Consider the following 19559-nt stretch of genomic DNA (forward strand, 5'->3'; position numbering starts at 1 on the left):
TGCCCTACCCGCGCGAACGGGCCTGGGCCCCGGGGCCGCCTCTGGCCGCGGGGTGCCCCGCGCCGCCGCCCCTTTGTTCCGGCCGGGCTGGGCCTTCCCCGCGGGTCCCTTCCCAGGAAGGGCAGTGTCCCGGGAACCGCCGGCTGCGCAGCGCCCTCGGGCAGYGGCCGCCGTCCCGGTGCCCCGCGGCGCCAGCGCGGTCTGGCTCCGTCTGCCAAAGGTCTGGGTGAGGGTGGCGGTGGGATCCACCTTCCCSCGAGGAGATGCTGCATTCGCTGCACCTTCGATCCTGAGCAGGACACCTTTGGAGCCTTTGGAARTGCAGCTGTTCTGCCCTGTTCTATGCACAAAATCCCCCTGAACTGGTCATAACTGTTCTGGCAGATCTGGGCCTTTGCTGTTGGATGTTCCTATAGTTCTCCTCAGCTTCCTGCGGCTGAAATAATCCACCCTGGCTTGAGGGGTTGAAAACAATGATCTGATAGAGAGGCACCGGGACTCTGGGGAGTTTGGGCTCATCTCCACYTCATTCAGTTACTTGTTTCTGCCCCTGTCCCACAGAGTCTGGCTCTTACACTTGCTTTTGTGTTTTTTCAGGTGCACAGATAAAGTTGCTGGTAAAGGTAAGAGCTGAATTACTCCTAGTTTTGTGTTCCATCTAGAAAGTCTGGGCTGTCCCATGGGTTAGCCTGATCTTCCTTTTGGATCTTCCATTTAAAGCATGTTTTGGTGCTGGGTGATGTGTGGTTTCTCTCTGAGGTCTCTCTCAAGATTGTGGAACTCTGATAAGCTTCTGCTGCTCTTGGCACTTGCCCARCCTGCAAAATCTTGCTGTCCCAAAAAGCACTCGGGCTTTTTGTGGCTGTTGGAGCATGAGGCTGGGCTGCTCCATGGTGTGATAGCTCTTGTTCCACAGCAGTCCCAAGTAGGTGGCAAATCCTAGGTTCAGTTCTGTTCTGTGCTTGCAAATACAGTGTAGATCCTCAAGARACCTGGGAAATTTGTGTGGAAATCAGAGGGTTCAGATATTCACACTTACTCTTTTCTGGCTTTAGTGGATTGTGTTTTTTTTACACTGATATCTTCAGGGGTGAAAGAGAAAATTGTTCACGACTGTGGGAGAGAGTAGGGTCTGAACAAAAGCCCCGACTGGGGGGATCTGTGACCTGGAGCAGAACTTTTGTTTTCCGGTGCAAACTGTGAAATTTGTACATCTATATACTAATTTCTTGTTTAAAACAACAAAAAAAACCCCAAAAGCAAAAGAAAAATAGTTAGAGGGCTTTGCTCCTTACCTGGTGATGACTTCTGAAACAGGTCCAAGTAAAGGACTTTGTGTAGTGTTGTTTTTGATCTGGCAGCAGAGAATCRTGGCAGAATGAAGCAGTGAGGAAAGGAGGTCACACACCTGTGCGGATGAATTCCCCTTCCTGCCGGAGCTGTCCGGGTTTGTTTGCCAGCAGCTGTGTCTCGGAGGCTGCTRTTATTCTTGTGTTTTGGTAACTCCTTAGCTTTCCTCCTACAAGTCTTTATTCCATTGGGTGTGGAAATCCATCACAGTTCCAGCTGGCAAGGTGTGTTTTTACAGACTGGAGCAGAATTAACCGCTGTGTGTTGAGCCTAGATCCTGGTTGTGTGTATTTACCCCTTAYTGTGTAAAGGGTGGGCAGGGTAATTGTCTGAGCTTCAGTTTTTTAAGTCAAAGCACAGTTGCTGAAATGTGTAAAAAAAGTTTRGCTTCACATGGGTATAGCGTTAAGACTTTATTTGGCTTGCTTGGTTTTTTGGATATCCTTAAGCAGAAATAATTACTTTGTAGCGGTAGAAAACAGGCAGAGTATTTTGATTTTTACACAGGATGTGAAAGTTGTCCATCTGAAATTCCCAAGTCTGGGGGCTCTCTGTACTCAAGCCATTTTAGCCTTTAATTCGGGCTCTGAGAGTTTGAGCTGTGCTTGAAGGTGAAAGTGGAAAAAGCATTTGTTAAACACCTGGGGCTCTTTTTCCCTCTGATTAGATTTGTAGCCAAAATGATGGTGAAAACATTTGTGTGGAAATTGGCCKTGGGAAGTGCTGACTTCTTCTGGGCCAGAGGAAACGTTCGCCATGGTGGGGTTTTGTTTGTTTCTGGTTTGTTTTTWAGTCTGCAGAACCACAAAGGTGAGGAAGCTGCACTCCTGTGTCTTGGCTGCACGCTGGATGGAGCCCTTGTGCTGGTTGGGGAAGACCTGGAAATAGGCTGAGGAGTGTTTTCCTTGGGCAGGTTGTGCGGGARCAGGAGCTTCTCCCTGCTCCTCCTGTTAGGCTTTAGCAGAAGCTTTTGAAGGAGTCAGACCAGTGTAAGCAAGCAGCAGCTTCCCTTACACAACAGGGTTTTTGGTAGCCAGGAGTCCCTTTTGAGTCTGGAAGGCACAATCCCATTTGTCCTTTCCCCGTGGATGGAGGTGGGCGAGATGCTGGTGATTCTGGTGAAGGCTTGGAATTATGTGCTAGGGTGAAATTGGTTTTTTTTGCGTTGCAGTACTAGCCTTTACTATCAACTGCTAAATCCAGTTTGGAATATTCCCTGGCTTCTCCAGCATCCCCTTGGGAGCTCTGGCTGTGCAGGTCTGACGGGGAGATTAGAGGGAAAGCTGAAGGTAGTTGTGTGTTGTGTCACAGCCAGTGTGTGACTGTCACCACRGCAGTGTGCTCGAGGGCAGCTGCAGTGTCAGCCTGTGTTCCTGGCTATTCCCTGTCGCCTGCTTAGTCATGCAGTCGCAGGATTTCCCAGCCTGTGCCTGCAGGAATAGTGGATGCATAAGTAGAACGTTTAATYGCAGCTTACAAATGAATTTGTGTAGCTGCAGTCGCTGTGTAGCAGAATTCATRTCTGACTTCCCACAGCACTCTGGATCCTTGTGGGAATAATTTTCATTTTAGTCAGGAGAGTCCCCTACCTGGAAGTCACCTACCTGTTCTCAAATCCAGGGGTTTTGCTAGGAAAAYAGTCAGGTTTGGCGGGTTTAAAATAAGGTGGAAAACTTTGAGACTCTGATTGTACCAAATGGGTTTGTACATAGAGGGCTCATATTATACCTCAGTGTTTTATTCTTAATGCTTCATGCTCTGTTTRGGAATGACTGCTTTCCCTTAAGGCTTTGGCAGTGTTTGGAGAGAGAAATGTCATTATTTAAAACCAAGCCTTATAAAAATGCACTGAATTTAAATAGCTCAGACTGCCCAAACCTTCAAAGGATTTTCCTGTGTCTCATGTGTACAATTCCACAGTGCTCTGTTGGGGAAGAGCCCTTTGGATGGAGCTTTGCACTTGAATTTCTTTCCTGAGTTTCATTTTCGTCYATGCCATTATAAAATCACGTGTTTGATGCCTTACCTTTTGTGTGGTTGCTGCCTTAAATCTCAGAGGTGTGCATATGTTGTGGTGCTTTTATTTTCAGAACAGTTTTTTTTTAACTTAGCAATTAATAGTATAATTTCCTTTCACTTAATTGCACATGGTATTTTCTGAAATTGTCTTCAGGGTTATTAAGATGCTTTCAAATGCCTAATAAATCAAAAGTTCAGCTGTGTTGAAAAGCAGAGCAGTGCCCAGAGTCTTGTCTTTTGGTTGTCTAAACAATTACAACAAAGCCACAAGTTCACTGCTTGTGTCTTTCCAGGTTTCCTTTTCTTGTCCCTTTTCCCAGGGACTGGCAGTTGCTCATTATTTTTAATCTATTTTTTTTTGTGAAGGGAAAAGAGACACAAATTTATTCCAAATCTAGGACTTCCCTTTTTCAGTTTCACATTATGGGCAGAGTCTTGGCAAGTGCTGATTCCAGCTGCTCCTGCAGTTGAGCACTTGACAGACACAAGTTTCCTGGTGCAGCTCTGATGCTTGGATAGGAACCAGTGACCACATTGGATGGGTGTAGAATTAGAAGGTTTTTCAGGTCATAGTTCTGCCTCACTCTGTGAGTTCTACTGCAAATAAATACTTGATAGATCTCCTGAGCATGGGGTTTGGGAGGTACCTGGGTATCCTCAGCGTGTGCAAATGCCCTGAATCTGTTAGACAGCCGTGCTGAAGCAGAAGTAGGAAGGAGAAATCCTGGGAAAACACCTTCAGAGGAGCAGAGCTGCTGAGTGAGGGCTGTGCTCTGTTCTGCTTTGAGGCAGATCTGATTCAGCTCTCTGAGTCTGATTTTTAAAATGATAAGTAATCAGCTGAATGCCTGATCTTCCAAKGGAATATAGCTCTTCCAGGGCAGCAGTGTTTGTTATCCCTGGCAACACGGTAGTGGTTGAGGGGGGAATTTCCAGAGGATGGTTTCAGGTGTCTTTGGGTTTGATTTAGCATTCTAAAACCTGAGGTGTTCACYGTGAAGACTGAGAACATGCAGCAGTCACCTTGAGATCTGCTAGAGAAAGCCAGGAGGGTGCAGTTCATGCTCTAGTGATGAGGTTTATACATGCAAGACATCAGCTTGGTGGTTTAAAACACAATGCCTCACATCCGGGATTCCAGTCAGACTTTTCCAGCCAAATGTTGCTTATTCCCACTCTGTTAATCAAAGATCAGACAGCGAGTAATGCAAAGTAAACTACATGCTGGGAGAAAAAGGATCATTTGGTTCAGAAGGCTTGATGCAAAACATGAGTTTGCAGATTGGGAGGGACCAGAGAAGCTGTGGATGTCCCATCCCTGGCAGTGTCCAGGGCCAGGTRGACAGGTTGAAGCACCTGGAAGGTGTCCCTGCCCAGGGCAGGGGTTGGAATGAGATGACATTTAAAGTCCCTTCCAACYCAAACCATTCTGTGATCATCTGTAACATTTCAAATGACATTGACTTTATGAGGACCCAGTGTCATAGCAAGCACCAAAAACTGAGATCAAGTGAACTGTACTTGGGAATTTTAGTTTTTAAGGGATTAACTTGCTCACATAGACATTTCAGCCAGTTCTGTTACCTTGCCAAAGCATGTTTGGAGAGCAGCCATGAGCCAAAAGGAAACCACCTGTACAAGCTGTAAATAAGTGTGAAGACCTGGGGCTAACAGCCTTTGTGATGCTTTTTGCTCTAGCACAGCACCAGAAACATCTGGCTCAGATCCCTCAGGGATATTGCCAGGTGTACAATTCCATGAAGTGTATGTTTGGGGGATTCTCTAAATATGACTTTGCACATGGCCCAACTTTGAAGCTGGTCTTTCATAAAGCACTTGCTGAGGTTTACCAGTGTCTCTTWTGTTGTGCTTAGAGCCAGAAAATCATAATCTCAGAAGCCTTTATCTGAGGGAAAATGTAAGCTGCTTTTAAGGGAAGGTTTGCTGAGATGAGGACCRGGAGTGTCCTGGCTCGGCAGAGAGGGCTGAGCAGGTTCACAGGGTGGGCAGACCCCACTGTGATTTAATGTGTGATTTAATGACCGGATTCAGGCAKCTTTTACTGTTATGAAAGTGACTGCAATGGCTGTTTCAGCTCCCAAAGAAGAGAAGGAAGAGGAGGAAGTGTCCGGTGCRCTCAGCCATGGCTCTCCTGTGGGCACGGCCCGGCCCAGCCGGAGCTGGCGCAGCAGCCGGACAGCGGCTGCCGCTCGCCAGCGCGACTCGGAGAATTCCCGTGCCTCCAGGTCCAAGGCGAGCTCTCTCCAGCTTGTCTGCAAGTCAGAGCCCAATGCTGACCAGCTGGAGTACGGTACGTGGCATGGGGGGCCTGGGCATGAGCAGGGAGCTGGCTGTGGGTGTCACTCTGGGCGTGTGGCTGGTGCTGGCATGGTGCTGCTTGTCACGGGTGCCTTCTGCCACCAGCACTCCTGGCTCTGAATGTCGACGGAGGTACCGTGAGACAGATGAGCTCACTGCAACGAACACACTTTGAAACCTAATGGTGACTTTTCCTTTCAGTGGTCACAGAAGAGCATCAGTCTCCAGATGGAGTCAGGTAGGACACTTACTTTGTGGTATTTCTTCCTATTCGGTGTCTCAGGGTGGGCGTGAGTTGTTTGAAAATAAATGCTTGTGAAAAATATTCTGTGGGACCGACAGTAGCTCTGTCTCACTTGGTCCAAGACCTTTGCATTTTCAGTGTTCAGTGCAGATGTCAGGAGATACCGTGGAGGAAGTGGATAAGATCTGATCTGGGTGTTCCACCTGGTGGCTTTATTGCCATGGGTGGGTGGGTTCAGGAGAGGACACTGCTCTGCCTGGCCTGTTCGGGTTGTCACTGTGCTCCTTGGTCAGTGCAAGCTGTTAGCTTTCCCCTGTCCTGCTGGGTGAGGAAGTGGTGTGTGATAGACTTTCCTATCCTGGGGGGTGGTGCATGAATGTTCTTGAAGCAATGGTCAAAGTCCTCTCTTGTTCTTTTCTCCCAGCAGTGATGATGATGAGGAAATGCTCATTAGCGAGGAAGAAGTTCCCTTCAAAGATGATCCCCGAGATGAGACCTACAAGCCCCACCTAGAGAAGTATATTGGATTATGTACTTATTGGGGTTTAGGCCAAAAAAATTTGACATCTCAGCTGAATGAGCTTAACGTGCCCAATGGAATGGTTCTGAATACTGCCTGCATTGGCCAGAACTGTTTGTCTCTCAGGGACTAAAGCCCTTAGAGCCTTGCTGGCTGCTGAGTGCTTCCATAAGCCTGGTTCTTACTTCTGCYTGACAGTAGGACTTGAAGAATAGACCTGAACTTGGGACCAGTTGTTGTTTAAATCTTTGTAAGAGCAGGCAGTGCGAAGGGTATTGGAGCAATGTGTTCTATTTGTGTCTTTGCAGGGAAGCACCAAAGCAAAGAAGAAAAGCTGGCAAGGGGAAGGAGGAAAAAGAAAGGCAGAAAGAGATTAAAGTGGAAGTGAAAGAAGAGAATGAGTTTCAGGAGGATGAAGAACCACCAAGGAAGTGAGTAAACTCTGCAGTCACACATGGCACTGTGCGCTGTGTGTTTTGCATTCTTGCTGGTGTACAACAGTGTTTAATTGGTTCCTTCCCCTCCTCCTCCTCCTCCTCCTCCTCCTCTTCCTCCTCTTCTGGGCTTGGGAGCTGTCAGGGCAGCACTGTTTGTTCTGCACCCTCATGTCTTGTCTGTGTTCAGCCACAAAAAATCAGTTTAACCCAAGTGAAGGGGTTTTCATCATGCTGTGGTTAGTCAGCTTGGCTGGGTGTGACCACACAGTAAGAAATACTTCAGGGTGTCCTTACAATAGATTCTGTTGTGGTGTCTCAAGAGGATCCTGAAAGCCAGTGTGAGAGGGCAGTGTTCCTGATGGGGCAGAGACTGGCATATCTTGTCACTGGAATACCTTGTGTGTGTGTTAAGTGTCCTTTGTGGACATCTGGGACTATAGCAGAGCTCAGGAAAATCAGCTGTTTTACCCTCATTGTGGAGAATTAAACAACAAACTTACTTCACCCACTCAGGTGCCAGTGGCTCGACACCTTCAGGTGTGCTGTCACTGGAACTCCTGGCTGAGGCTTTCTTCCTGTTAACAGAGGGGGCTTGCTTTGTGTGACTGTGTCAAAGCCATTCTTTGGGATATAATGTGAGGGGGAAAAAAAGAAAAAGGAGCTGGTTTTGTACCTCAGCTCCTCCCTGAGCGGTTGGAGCAGCCCGGGCTCCCTCTGCTGACCTGCTGCATACCGMTGGTGTCATTTCTCTTGCTGTTCCTGAGTTGCTGCTGATTCACAGTGGAGAGGAGTGTGGAGGCTGATATTTTGAGAACATTTTTGTCTGTTGGAGCCTGCTTACTGAGGCTCGAGGTTTTGTTGTTTGAATCAGACACTACGTTTTATGCGTAATAAAACCTGTGGCTCTTGTGAGGGCTTGGCTTGAATGCCGAATGTGTGTTCAGCATGTTCCTGGCTTGCCATCAATAAGGGTGTCTCAGTAGAGTCTAGAAAATGCTTCCATCAATCTACTCCAAGTATCTCTGCAGCAGTGGGATTGGACAGGCAGAGCTGTGGCTTGGGAGGCTGCAGTTTACGTGTGAGCACAGKTCTGCTCAGATAGAGCCTAGATTTTTGTCTTGACAGGTACAGAAGCTGCTGTGGCTAATCCAGAGGCCTGTAAAATAGCTGCTGGATCATTAATCCTATTCTTCCTGATCAGGCAGATGGATGTTTTCCCATGATGTGGAATGTTCCCCAACAGAGCAGAGGAAATAGGTTGCACTGTTGGTTCTGGACTGTGTTGGCAAAACAACATGTTTATGAAAAATGCATTAGGAAATGGGAAGGGTTGAGAGAGCAAACCACGTGAAAYATTTATTTCTCTAGAATTCTCCTTYCTCTGAATCTGTCTCCAGCTTGCACTCGGGCATTTTTTCTAGATCSTGCAGTTAATGAGGCAATACAGCACACACTTCAAAGTCTCTGCCCACTGCTAGGTAAAGAGGCTTCTCTCAGTTCTGTTTCTGTGTTCCTGTTACAGGAGGGGAAGGAGGAGAAAGGATGACAAGAGCCCAAGGCTGCCCAAGAGAAGGTAAGGGGTCCTCTCAACCCAGTTCTGTTTTGCAGACTTGCTTCCCTTGTATCCTACATGCAGATGTAGATTGTCCCAAAGCCATCTCTTTCTGCCTTAAAGGGAATAAAAAACAAAAATAGCAGCATGCTGTGTGTTCCCTTTTTTCCTTCTCCCTGTAGGTGTGGCTTTGATTTCTTCCAACTGAACCAGGCCCCTCCCCACTTCTCAGTTGATCCCTCCTGTGGCATTGCCCAGCAATAAGGTTCTGGGAATTCTGGATCTGCTGAGATTTTCCCACYTCTAGGGAGAGCCCTCAAGTAGTGGCAGGAGAGGAGGTAGCTCTTGCCCAGCAACTCTGTCACAGCCCAGGCCAGGGTTTTGGAGCAATAGTTCTTTGCTGTGCTTGCACTTGTTTGTGGCATCAGAGGCATCAGCCCCTCACAGACACAGAGAACTGTGATTCTAAATAGAATATGTGTAGAATCTTTATCTATAGAATCACCTGATCATAGAAGCAGCCAAGCACTCTGCCCCTCTCCTTGCTGATTTCCCAGGAAGAAGCCTCCGATCCAGTACGTCCGCTGTGAGATGGAAGGCTGCGGCACGGTCCTSGCTCACCCGCGGTACCTGCAGGTTGGTGCAGGGCTTCACTTCCTCAGTGGCCCCTGGGAGGGCAGGGAARGGCTGCTTGGAACAGGAAGCTAAGCCTCTCCTGGCACTCTTTCCTGATGCTGTCTTTTTGGAAGACTTAATTGTGGCCAGTTGTACCTGTGTTTGTGAGTGTCTGTCAGGTTGCTGGAAGTCCAMGTGTGTTTTATTTTCTATTGGAGGTCTAAACTTGAGTGGACCCCAGCTGTTYACTCGGCCATGGAAAGAGTCTGTAAACTTTCACTCTTTTTTTCCAGCATCACATAAAGTATCAGCACTTACTGAAGAAAAAATATGTATGTCCTCATCCCTCCTGCGGTCGGCTCTTCCGGCTYCAGAAGCAGCTCCTGCGGCATGCCAAACATCACACAGGTACAGGGGGAAGGGAAATAGATACAAACTCCTTCTCAGGTCAGTGAACAGACGAGGAAAATGGAAAAGCCTTTGGGACTTCTGGGGAGAGCGAAGCCAAGTCAGGTGGCATAGATTTGCAGCAGCAGCAGGGTATTACCGTCTTCTGGATTATCATCTTTCAAGGAAATGAAAGAAATAAGACTATAGAGGTTTTAATTCTCCTTCTGGCAAGCATCACTCAGGGCTCTGTAGACGAATAAACCTCTACAGATAAAGTCTGATTTATCCCAATTTGCCAGTCTTTCAGTATTGGACTGAGTGGATAATTAGCTCTTAGGAGAGTGTTAATCATGCTTTGCCTCTCCAGATCAGCGGCTGCAGTGTGTTGTGGGACACCTCCTCCTTTGCTGTGCCTCCCAGAACTCGTAGTTCTGCTCCTTCTTGGGCAGCTTTACCTGCACCACCTGAGAGTTGGGAAAGGGAGCAGGTCTGTGGGAGGGCAATGCTGCAACTGCTGTTGTCTTTCAGATCAAAGGGATTACATCTGCGAGTACTGTGCCCGAGCCTTCAAGAGCTCCCACAACCTGGCGGTGCACCGCATGATCCACACGGGCGAGAAGCCTTTGCAGTGAGTACCTCTGCCTGTGCCTCACCCTCCTGCTCTGAKGGACCCCAAAACACCCATTTCAAAGGAGTTCTGAAGTCAGGGCTGGAGCCTGTTCCCCCTGTTCTGGTTCTCTTTGAGCACACGCTTGTGTCACCGGCTCCTCAGGGCAGTGTCTCAGTGCAGATCTAGGGGATGTAAGCCCTCAGTAAATAAAGCCAGAGCTGGAGCTGCAGTGGCAGTGGCGAGCCCCTGCTGTTCTCCTGGGCTGCCACCTCACTACTGGTGTTGTCCCCATGAATGCATGTGGATGTCCCTTTGTTGTGACCTCGCTGTTGTCCCCTCCCAGGTGCGAGATCTGTGGGTTCACCTGCCGGCAGAAGGCTTCCCTCAACTGGCACATGAAGAAGCACGATGCAGACTCCTTCTACCAGTTCTCCTGCAATATTTGTGGCAAGAAATTYGAGAAGAAGGACAGCGTCGTGGCCCACAAAGCCAAGAGCCACCCCGAGGTGCTCATTGCCGAAGCACTGGCTGCCAACGCGGGTGCCCTGATCACCAGCACCGATATCCTGGGCACTAATCCCGAGACCATCGTGCCACCCACGGATGGCCAGGGCCTCCCGCTGCTCCCTGACCCCCTGGGCAGCACTCCCCCAGCAGATTGCCTGCTGCTGAGCCCGGAGGGGATGCCAAAGCCCTACTGCGGCGGGGCRGAGCGCGTGAGCCTGGTGGCTGACGGCAAGCTCTTCGTGGGCAGCGGCAGCAGCGCCAACCCAGAGGGGCTGGTCATGAACACAGAGATGCTGGGAGCCAGCACGGAGGTGCTCATCGAAGATTCAGACTCCACTGGACCCTAGTGGTGGGGGAGCACCTGGGTGCTGGGACAGTTGGGACTCTGTATTTAAAAGGAAAAGGAAAAGAAAAAAGGAGGAGGCACTTACTGAAAGAGAGGAAAGTTAAACAAAACTTACAATACTAGTAAATAACTGAAGGGTCTGCTCCCCTCCAGCGCGGATCACAGCACATCCTCTTTCTCCCAACCACTTCTCTCTCTCCCACGGCCCCTTTGTGGAAAGGGGCGCGTGCTGCCATTGCCAGAGCAAGTTGGATTGAGCGGCGGATTTCTCCAAGGGAGGGGGCACTGCCGAAACCCTCTGCTCTTACCCCAAAGCAGTTGCCTTTCTGGCTCCTTGGCGTGGCCCCACTGGCAAACTAAAAAGTGTTGGACGTGCTCTGGAGAAGTTTCTTAGGACTCCCTCTGCCCCTGGTCCCGACTTCTATGCACCGCTGCACTCTGGTCCTTGCAGTCTCCTTTCTGCCGGGGCTGGGAGTTTGGCACTTTAGCCCCTCGGCAGGGTGAGCTGTGAAGCGGCAGTGCACGTCCCGCTCCCACCGCACTCCCCTGCTCCAGCCCTGGCAGGAAACGGAGGGAGGGAACGCCCTGGCTCGTAGATCATGTTTGYTTGGAGAGGCCCGGGGGCTACAGGAGCCCTGCGTGGGAGAGGCAAGGAGGAGCATCCCAGTTTGACGACAGTAATTTGCACTTTGAACATGCTTCGTTTTTGTGTTGTGGTAACAAGATTCCTTATTTATTGTTTAAAAAAGGGTTGGTATTTTTTAGTTCTGTTCTTAGGGGGCGGGGGTGGAAGGGGTTCAGGCTGTTTCCCAGTAGGCTCCAGTGCAGGGAGCTCAGTGCCATCGTGCCRGCAGCTGGGAGAGCCGAGGTGAAGGCAGCGCTCTGGAGTCAGATGTGTCTCACAGCTTTTCCAGAGTAGAGGGAGAGCCCCTGGAGAAGTGCCTGTGTGCAGTGGGAATCTCTGCAGCTGCATGTTAGCAGGAGGATGAGGTGAGTGATGGGCTGTCTCTCCCTCCTTCCCTCCCAGCTCCGGGTAAGCTCCTTGCATTAAATGCCCATTTTGCCTCCAGCCTTTTGGGGAAGGACGTGTTTAGCCAGGAATTTGTGACTTGGGACAGCCGTGAGCTATTTGCTGCTGGGGGATGTGGTGCTCCTCATCTGACTCTGCCTCTCCTTTCYAGGTCTAGACAGACTCAGAAGCAGGGACTGGATATGGTTTTCTCAGGCTTGTTTATCCAAGGCAATAGAYTGACATGGGACTAAGGGGCTTCTCTCCCTGTCCCCATTTTGGGGGAGGGTCTTGTGTAGCCGTGTTCTCAAAGCTTCTCTCTTCTGCACAGACACCCCAGCTTCCCCTGAAATGTGGCGGGTCAGGTGTTGCCTGCTGGTGTAGTTAGGGCAGCTTTGAGCCCTTGGAAAAGTTTACATAGGATAAGATGTGTCTGCTATGGAGACTTGGATTTTTTTTTTTTTTGCTCTTCTCTGAAACTTTGTGTGGAGATTCAGTGGCCTTGAATTCGTAGCAGTTTTGGAAGAGGTGAAGAATAACCTGGCTTTTTGTTTGTTTGCTTGTTTTTTGGTTGGGTTTCTGGGGTTGGGAGCACAGCTGAAGTATCTTGTCCGAGCACAAGGTCAGCTGAGTTAGTCTGTAGCACACAGCAGCTTGTTGAAATCAGGTACCTGGGGTCTGGAAAACSGCAATAAAACATGGAATTTAATTGGATTAACAGGAAACTGACTCTGAACACACACACTGTCCCCTGTGATGCCGGGAAATCCAGCTGTGGCCCAAACATGCCAGCTTTTCTCCGGCTGTTTGTCCTGGTTTGCCCCCTCCCTCCCTCCCCCCTTAGAGCGATACCTTTGTCAGAGCAAGTCGAAGCACTTGGTGGTGTAGGGCGGATCGAGGCTGAGCAGTTGGGTGTCCGTGCCCTGGGTGTGGGCATCCCACGTCCTGGTGCCATGGCAGCAGCCTGGCTGGGGTGAGGGCTCAGCACACCTGGTTGCAGGTCTGTGGTGGAACGTGTTAAAGTGAACCAGTTCCCTCAATGATGCAGTGTCTTGCTTGGCTCGCTTCACTGCAGTGTCCAGCAGGAACCTTTCTGGGTGGCAGCCGCTCCCCTCCCCTTGCAGACTGGAGAGGAGCAGCAGTTCACGCCCAGCTCTGATGGTTTTGCCCTCCCAGCGGTGCTGGGCTTCTCTCCAGGGACACTTGGTGACCCCTGGCCCTCAGGGCAGGTCATTTGTGTCCTCTCAACACCGTGCTTTTGCGGCTGCCTGTCTGCTGGTCCCTGCGCCCGTGGGAGGTGCGGGGTGGGCAGAGCCTTGCACAGAACACTAAATAAAGGAGAGCTTGGGGGTTTGTTGGTCAACGGATGGCACTAGAATGCGTTTGGGCCAAGAGCTCGTTCACCTCTGGTGACGCAGGCCTCGGCACTGGGCTGGGGGCTGCTGCCTCATCCTGTGTCTGCCCCAGTGGAGCAGGGTTTGCCCCTGGCCGTACTTCTGGGATGCAAAATCCAACATTTCCTTTGTTGCCCGGCCTGGACACCTCTGATCCCCGCTGCTCCCTGTCTCGTCCTTCCATGACCCCTCTTGTAGCTCTCCCTTTTCTTTTTCTGGCCGTGGCCAGGTGCCTGTCTGTCCTCTAACCACAGCCTGCTCACCCCTGATGCAGGAGAGATGTGTAGCRCCCTTCCCACACCCCTCTGAAGCCCTAAAACTGACACAGCCCTCCTGCAGCTCCTCTTCCCCTCGATGTCTCTCCTTCACTCGCATGCAGTTTGCTTCAATAAATTATTGTAGTAGTTTGCAATAAACTTTTTTGTATTTTTTTTCCCTGTATTTATTTTTTTCTGTCCTCCCAGGGAGGGATTGGAGGGGGTGCAGGGCCCTTTGGCACGGGCAGCACTTTCTGGGGGCCTTGGGCCATTGGGCTGGGGGCTGCTGTGGCCAGGGGCACCCCAAGCTCAACAGCTTCTGCAGTAGCACGGGGGTGGCAAGGAGGCTGCAGGGCACCTGGGGAYCTCCCAGCCCTGGGACCCCTGGCTAGGCACACTGTGCTGTTCGTGGGAAGCTGCTTTTCAACTCCTGGGTTTTTTTCCCCTCTTAATCTGGGTAATGCATAACCAAAATAAACATTCTGAGGAAAAACCTACCCCACCCGAAGGGCTGTTTTCGTCTTGGTGMGTGCAGCTCACCTGTGGGCCGGCTGGCATTGTCCTGGGGTGGCTGGGACATCTTCCCCTATCTGCAGCCCCTCTTTGGGGCAGGACCCCGCTGGGACAGGGGGGTTACAAGTGTGTGGGACAGATCCTTCTGCAGGGGTTGGGGTTGCAGTTTGGCCTGGGGCTGCTATGGGGTCTCCAGCCTGGGGGCTGCCCTCGAGTGGCACTCGGTCTCGCTCAGGCCCCAGCCGGCTGCCCGGCCTGAGGTGTTGAGCAATGTCCGGGCTTTGCTCACCTCTTCCCGGCAGTGGTTTCCCGCGTTCTGGAATGAGCCGAGGGATTAGYTTGCTGTTAATCTCACTGTGTGGCGGGGAGGGAGGAGTGGGTCAGCCRGGGCTGGGAGCCTGTTGCTGCCGGGCCAGACAGCTCTGAGCGAGGCACTTGGAGTAGCGATGCGTGGGGGAATTAGGGAAATAATCTGTCGCTGTTGATCCCAGAGGCGGGAATTTGCAGCGTGGTGCCAGGCCCCAGGCACGGAAGAGGGGGAGAGCCAGGCCAGCGGACGTGTGAGCGGAGCTCCCGGCTGGAATGCACCAGCTCAGCAAGGGATTGTCCTCGCCGGGCCGGGCGGGTGCTGCGCCCGGAGCCTGGTGGCCGTGACAGCTGCCCGGACCATGGCGGCCGCAGACAGCCCCTCGGCCGCCCTCCGGCGCCGYGACCTCTGCAGCCGTGGCATCCGCCTGGCCGGCAAGATGCGCGTGGATGTCATCGACCTCCTGGATGCCTACGTGAGTCTGCCCTGCTCCTTCTGGCTGTCGTGGGGCTGGGAGCGCTGGTGGGATCCGGGCAGCTGTGTCGGGATGCGAGGASTCTGTCCCGTGGCAGGGTTGGGGGATGGAGTGCTGCCAGATCTGGGCTCACTGACACCTGGGCGAGCCTTGGGCAGCTTGTGCTGCCCCAACACCTGCGGGGCTCGGGGCTGGGGAGTCCCCCCTGTTTCTTCCTCCTCCGCTGACCCCCGGCGGGTCTCACCCTGCAGGTGGAGCGGCAGGGCTTGGAYGTCTCCAGCTTGGACAGCAGCGTGGCGGCGGTGGAGGGGGTGCCGCTGGCGGCGGTGGAGCGCTGGGACGAGCAGACGGGCACGCAGCGGCTGCTGGAGAACCTGGCGGCCTACCGGGCCTTCCGTGCCCTGCTGGCCCAGATGCTGGAGGAGCAGCGCGAGCAGCTGGGCGAGGCTGACGCGGGCCTGGGCCGGGCGCTGGCGTCCGTCCTGCTCCAGGTCTCGGCCTTCACCTATCACCTCGAGGAGCTGCTGCGGCTGGAGAGCCGCGGGGTCCCCGGCGAGGAGGAGGAAGAGGAGGAGGGAGAGGAGGAGGAGGACAGGCCGGCGCCCCCGCCGCGCCTCAGCATCTTCGAGCAGAAGCTGCGGGGCCTGGGCGTGCTGCGCGAGCTGGCCCAGTGGGCCGTGAGGTCCGCCCGGGACCTGCGGCAGCTCTCCAAGCCTAGTCCGGCCACCGGCACGGCCGCCGGCCTGGCCGAGASCCCCTGAGAGCGAGCATGGGGCAGGGGGTCTTGGGTGCCGCTGGGGTTCCTTGTCCAGCCTCTCGAAGAGCGGCTGACAGCGAAGGAGGGGACACAGAGGGGAGGGACCACGTCATTAATCCCTGCGCTTTTGGTGCTGCTCCCTGTGGGGAAACTGAGGCAYAGGCYGCAGTCTCCCCTGGAGGGAGCAGGGATCTTCTGGGGTTCTTGGGCTCTTCCTGCTGGGCAGCTGAATTATCCCCCGGGAAGCAGCTTTGCTGCTTGTCCCTGGGCCTGGAGGCTGTGACCAGTGGCACTGCCCTTATCTTTGGAATTTGGCTGCCAGAAACTGCCTTGGGGCTCTTGCAGATGCAGGGCAGGAGGAAGGGACAGAAAAGCATCACCTGGTGAAAGGAGCCTTGGACATGCCCCCCAGCTGCAAGGCACAAAGCTTGGCCCCCTGCTCGTGGGCTCTCGTGCCCAGCTTTCRTCTGTTGCTCATCAAATTTCTGCTCTAACTGCTTGGGGGCTTTTTGGGGAGGGGGGGAGCAAGAATGCGATCAGGAGGGGAATTCTTAACTGCTCAGACATGGTAATGGAGGGGATCTTTTAACAGAARGGGGATCTTTTAACTGTGATTCAGAAGCCCCTCTGTAATGAGGTTRGTGCCTGCAGGGGTTATTTTAGAGCTGGGAATGGCATGGGAGAATCTAACAGCCCCAAGCACATYGCTCACCCTATGGAGTTCTGGGATGTTTCACAGCTTCCTGGGCCATGGTTCTCATGCCAACTGAATGTGATGGCTGCTGGCTGCTGTGTGAATAAAAGGGCTCGGAGATCTGGCAGGGTGATGTACTTCTTCRGGAGGTGGGGCAATCTCACCAGAGAGCCTGGGCTACCCCGCTCCTTCTTCAGGGAAGGGTCAGTCCCAGCGGGGTTAGAGGTGTGGGGGGGAGGTGACCCACCATGGGGAAGATAAAGGAGCTGAGGATGAAGGCGGAAGGACAAGGAGGAGGTGSGGGGTGGCAGGGGTTGTACCCTGTCCTGGTGTGGCCCTGCCTTCCTCCCAGGTCTGTGAGAGGACGGGCAGCGTGGGGCGAGACTGGTACCATGGAGCGGGGAGGAGGCTGGGGACGTGCCCGGCTGGCCCTGCACAAAGCTCCTTTTGTGGTGGCGGGTGGGGACAGCACCGGGCACCGCGCCTGCATGGGCACGGGGGCCCTGGAGTGCAAAGAGCAGCCCAAAGTAGAGCCCCCAGTGCCATCCTGCCTACCCCACTGGCCACATCGGGGCACACAGGGTTGCAGGGTCTGGGCAAGGGTGGTTTGATGGCACCTGGCTTTTTGTGGGTGATGGCCGAGAGGAAGAATGTGCACCTTCCTCATTGCCACTTACTGCCTGCCCTCGGCTTTGCAGCTCAGACTGGATTATTTCAATGCTTACGCTTCCCTGCGCTTGGGAATAACAATTTATGGCCATTACTTTTTTCAGGATTAGTCAGTCCCTTTTCTGACAAGTATTTTTCTCAGCCAGTGCCGTGTGTTTGCTCTCCCCAGTTCAGCAGTGGCCGTGTGCTCACACCCTCCTCACTGTCCCGGGCATGGGCAGGGACATCTGGACCATGTCCTTGAACCTCGCCACCCGACCAGGTGGGAACAGACCCCTTTTCTCTGGCGGTGGAGGCCGGCTACGAGGTGACCTTCAGATCCCGGAGAGCCGGCCAGGGCTGCAACTCGATCTTCCCACAGCAGCTGCCGGCAGAGCCGAGCTCGGCGCTTCGGTCACGCTCTGGGGTGGAAGCAGCCATGGAGACCCACGGTGGCCGATGGTGTTGTCCCAGGGATTTCCCCGGGCTGTGCCCAGCAGTGGGAAGCACCTCTTTCACACCCTTCCTTACTCCTTCTCTGTCGCCTTGCCAGCTGGGTGCGCCTGTGTCTGTGGAGTGGCCGCCACGCTGGGGAATGGCCACCCTGACCAGGAACAATGGGAAAAGGCGATCTGTTAATCCAAACCTTCATGAGGCTGAGCGAGAGGCTCCGGCTCCCGGCCTCTCCCTGCCAGCCAACCCCCACCGTGCTGTGCAGAGGCAGTGACGTCTCAGCTGGCTGGGATTTCACGCTGCTTTTCAGCTGCAGCCCTGAGGGAATCGCCAGTGGAGTGATTTGGTGAGGACAGCGGCGCCTGACAGCTGAGCTCTTTGGATTTGCTTTGCCACGGAGTGAAGCGAAGTTGATCTGGGTGGCTGAAGGCTGTTCATTTTGGAAGCAGGAATTAGGAGTTTGAGGGGAGGACAGTTGTACCCAAYGCTGCTGAGGACCCCTGCAACGGCCTGCTGCAAACTGAGAACCCATCAAAACCATCCGACATTGTGCTTTGGGAAGAGAGAAAGGATTTGCAGGGAAGCGGAGGGGGAGGGAGGGCTGCGCTCCCAAATTGCAGCAGGGATGGAGCCACCAAAAGCAACCCATGGATGTGTTTCATTTAAAAATAATAAATGTTTTTAGGGCTTAACATGTGGCTGGGCACATTTTGTGGGGTTGGAAAGGTTTCAGGCTGACTGAGGCTGCTCCCTGACCTCAGGCATGGGTGCTGGGTGAGAATGGATTTGCCCCTTGCTCATGGGCACCAGAGACAAGTGGGGTTCAGCTGTGCCAGTCCCACTGCTTCASCCACAGTCCCACGCCAGCACTGCAGCGCTGGCTCCTGGCTTCTTGATCCTGAGCTGGAGCTGGGGTGGGTGGATGTTCACCAACACTTTCSTTTTTTAATAGCAGGAAAGCCTTTTCCTCCTGCCTGAGTCAGCGGAAAGGATTTCCCCGGGATTCCCCGTTGTGGCCTTGGCTGCACTTGTCTGCCTCAAAGGAGCAGGTGAAAACCCAGAGTGGCTCTCTGTGGCTSYGCTGCTTTCCTGGGAAGGGCCAGGRGCCCTCCCTTCTTGCAGGAAAATGTGCCTCAAGCGTAGCCCCACATGTCTCTCTGAGTGTGAGCTGGGAAAAGGAGAACTTTTGTGGTTCACCTCATCCTCTCTCACGGCAGCACCCGCCAGCTGGCATCRCCGCAGTGAGCCCTCACCTGTTCCTTCCCCCTTTTTCTTCCCCACGTTTTTTCCTCTCTTTGGATCTCGCGTAATGGTTTCTCATTGCAAACGCCGCTGGCAGGCACTCAGCAGGATGGGCAGTGCCTGGGAAACAGGTTTGTCAGGAGAGGAGCCTCACCTGCRGATGAGTTGCCTCCAAGCCAAGGTGGACCACGGACTGGGGGATTTCCTGGTGCTGCAACGCTTGGGACATGGGTGCAATTTGTTCACCCGACCAGGAAAGGCCAGGTGTTTAATATCTGAGGAAATCAGTGTGTCTGAGCACAGGAGCACAAAAGGAGGTGACACCAGMCTGTCACCAACATCCTGCCATTCAGGGCTGCCCTGGGAAGCTGCTCATGGGGCTCCATGGAACAACGAGCTCAGCAATGTTTTTCTGGCCTGCAGGGAAGGGCCARTACTGCCTGCTCCAGTCTGAGAATTGTCACAGCACAGAGGTGCCCATGTCACAGCAGGAGCAACCAAGCAGGCAGCTGGTAGAGCTGGGGTGCAGCAGCCAGGGTTACAGCCCTTGTGCCCCTTAGACACGGGGCAGTTTTGGACTATCAACCCATTTTTGTGTCACGGGCCACAGGCAAGGGCAGCTCAGGGGGCTGCTCCCTGAGGAAGCTTTTGGACCACATTTCTCTGTCCCAGCACACGGAGCAGGATCCCTGTGACCCATCAGCACCCTGAATCCCATCGCTGGCAGGCAGGGGCTGCAGGGGCCCACAAGGATGGGTGCGCACCTGGTTAGGGGTGGGGGGTGGGGTCTTTGGGCTGCAGGGTGGGGGGAGACGGTGGGAGGGGTCCCAGGGGAGCAGGGTGGGGATACAGGGACAGTGGGAGGGGTCCCAGGGTGGTACAGCGGGTACGGGGACACTGG

At 53.2% G+C, this 19559-nt stretch overlaps 2 protein-coding genes across 2 annotated transcripts in view; both read left to right on the forward strand.

Annotated features, from left to right (window-relative positions):
- ZFP91 (ZFP91 zinc finger protein, atypical E3 ubiquitin ligase) overlaps positions 1–13753 on the forward strand; it is a 15325-nt gene extending 1572 nt beyond the window's left edge. Inside the window, exons 2-11 of the mRNA XM_057379920.1 lie at positions 462–623; positions 5465–5680; positions 5890–5926; positions 6357–6449; positions 6761–6883; positions 8412–8462; positions 8999–9077; positions 9350–9464; positions 9975–10074; positions 10400–13753. Of these exons, the coding sequence (XP_057235903.1) occupies positions 462–623; positions 5465–5680; positions 5890–5926; positions 6357–6449; positions 6761–6883; positions 8412–8462; positions 8999–9077; positions 9350–9464; positions 9975–10074; positions 10400–10910 (1487 nt within the window). The 3' untranslated portion in view covers positions 10911–13753. The remainder of the gene's footprint in view (positions 1–461; positions 624–5464; positions 5681–5889; positions 5927–6356; positions 6450–6760; positions 6884–8411; positions 8463–8998; positions 9078–9349; positions 9465–9974; positions 10075–10399) is intronic.
- On the forward strand, positions 11834–16435 carry CNTF (ciliary neurotrophic factor). The gene is made up of 3 exons (XM_057379945.1): positions 11834–11899; positions 14574–14864; positions 15116–16435. Exons 2-3 carry the CDS (start codon positions 14751–14753, stop codon positions 15623–15625), a joined length of 624 nt encoding a protein of 207 aa, XP_057235928.1. The 5' UTR covers positions 11834–11899; positions 14574–14750; the 3' UTR covers positions 15626–16435.
- Positions 16436–19559: the final 3124 nt, after the last annotated feature.

Source organism: Malurus melanocephalus, unplaced genomic scaffold (genome assembly GCF_030028575.1).
Source record: "Malurus melanocephalus ecotype Western Australia unplaced genomic scaffold, MMel_1.1 scaffold_426, whole genome shotgun sequence".
NCBI lineage: Eukaryota > Metazoa > Chordata > Aves > Passeriformes > Maluridae > Malurus > Malurus melanocephalus.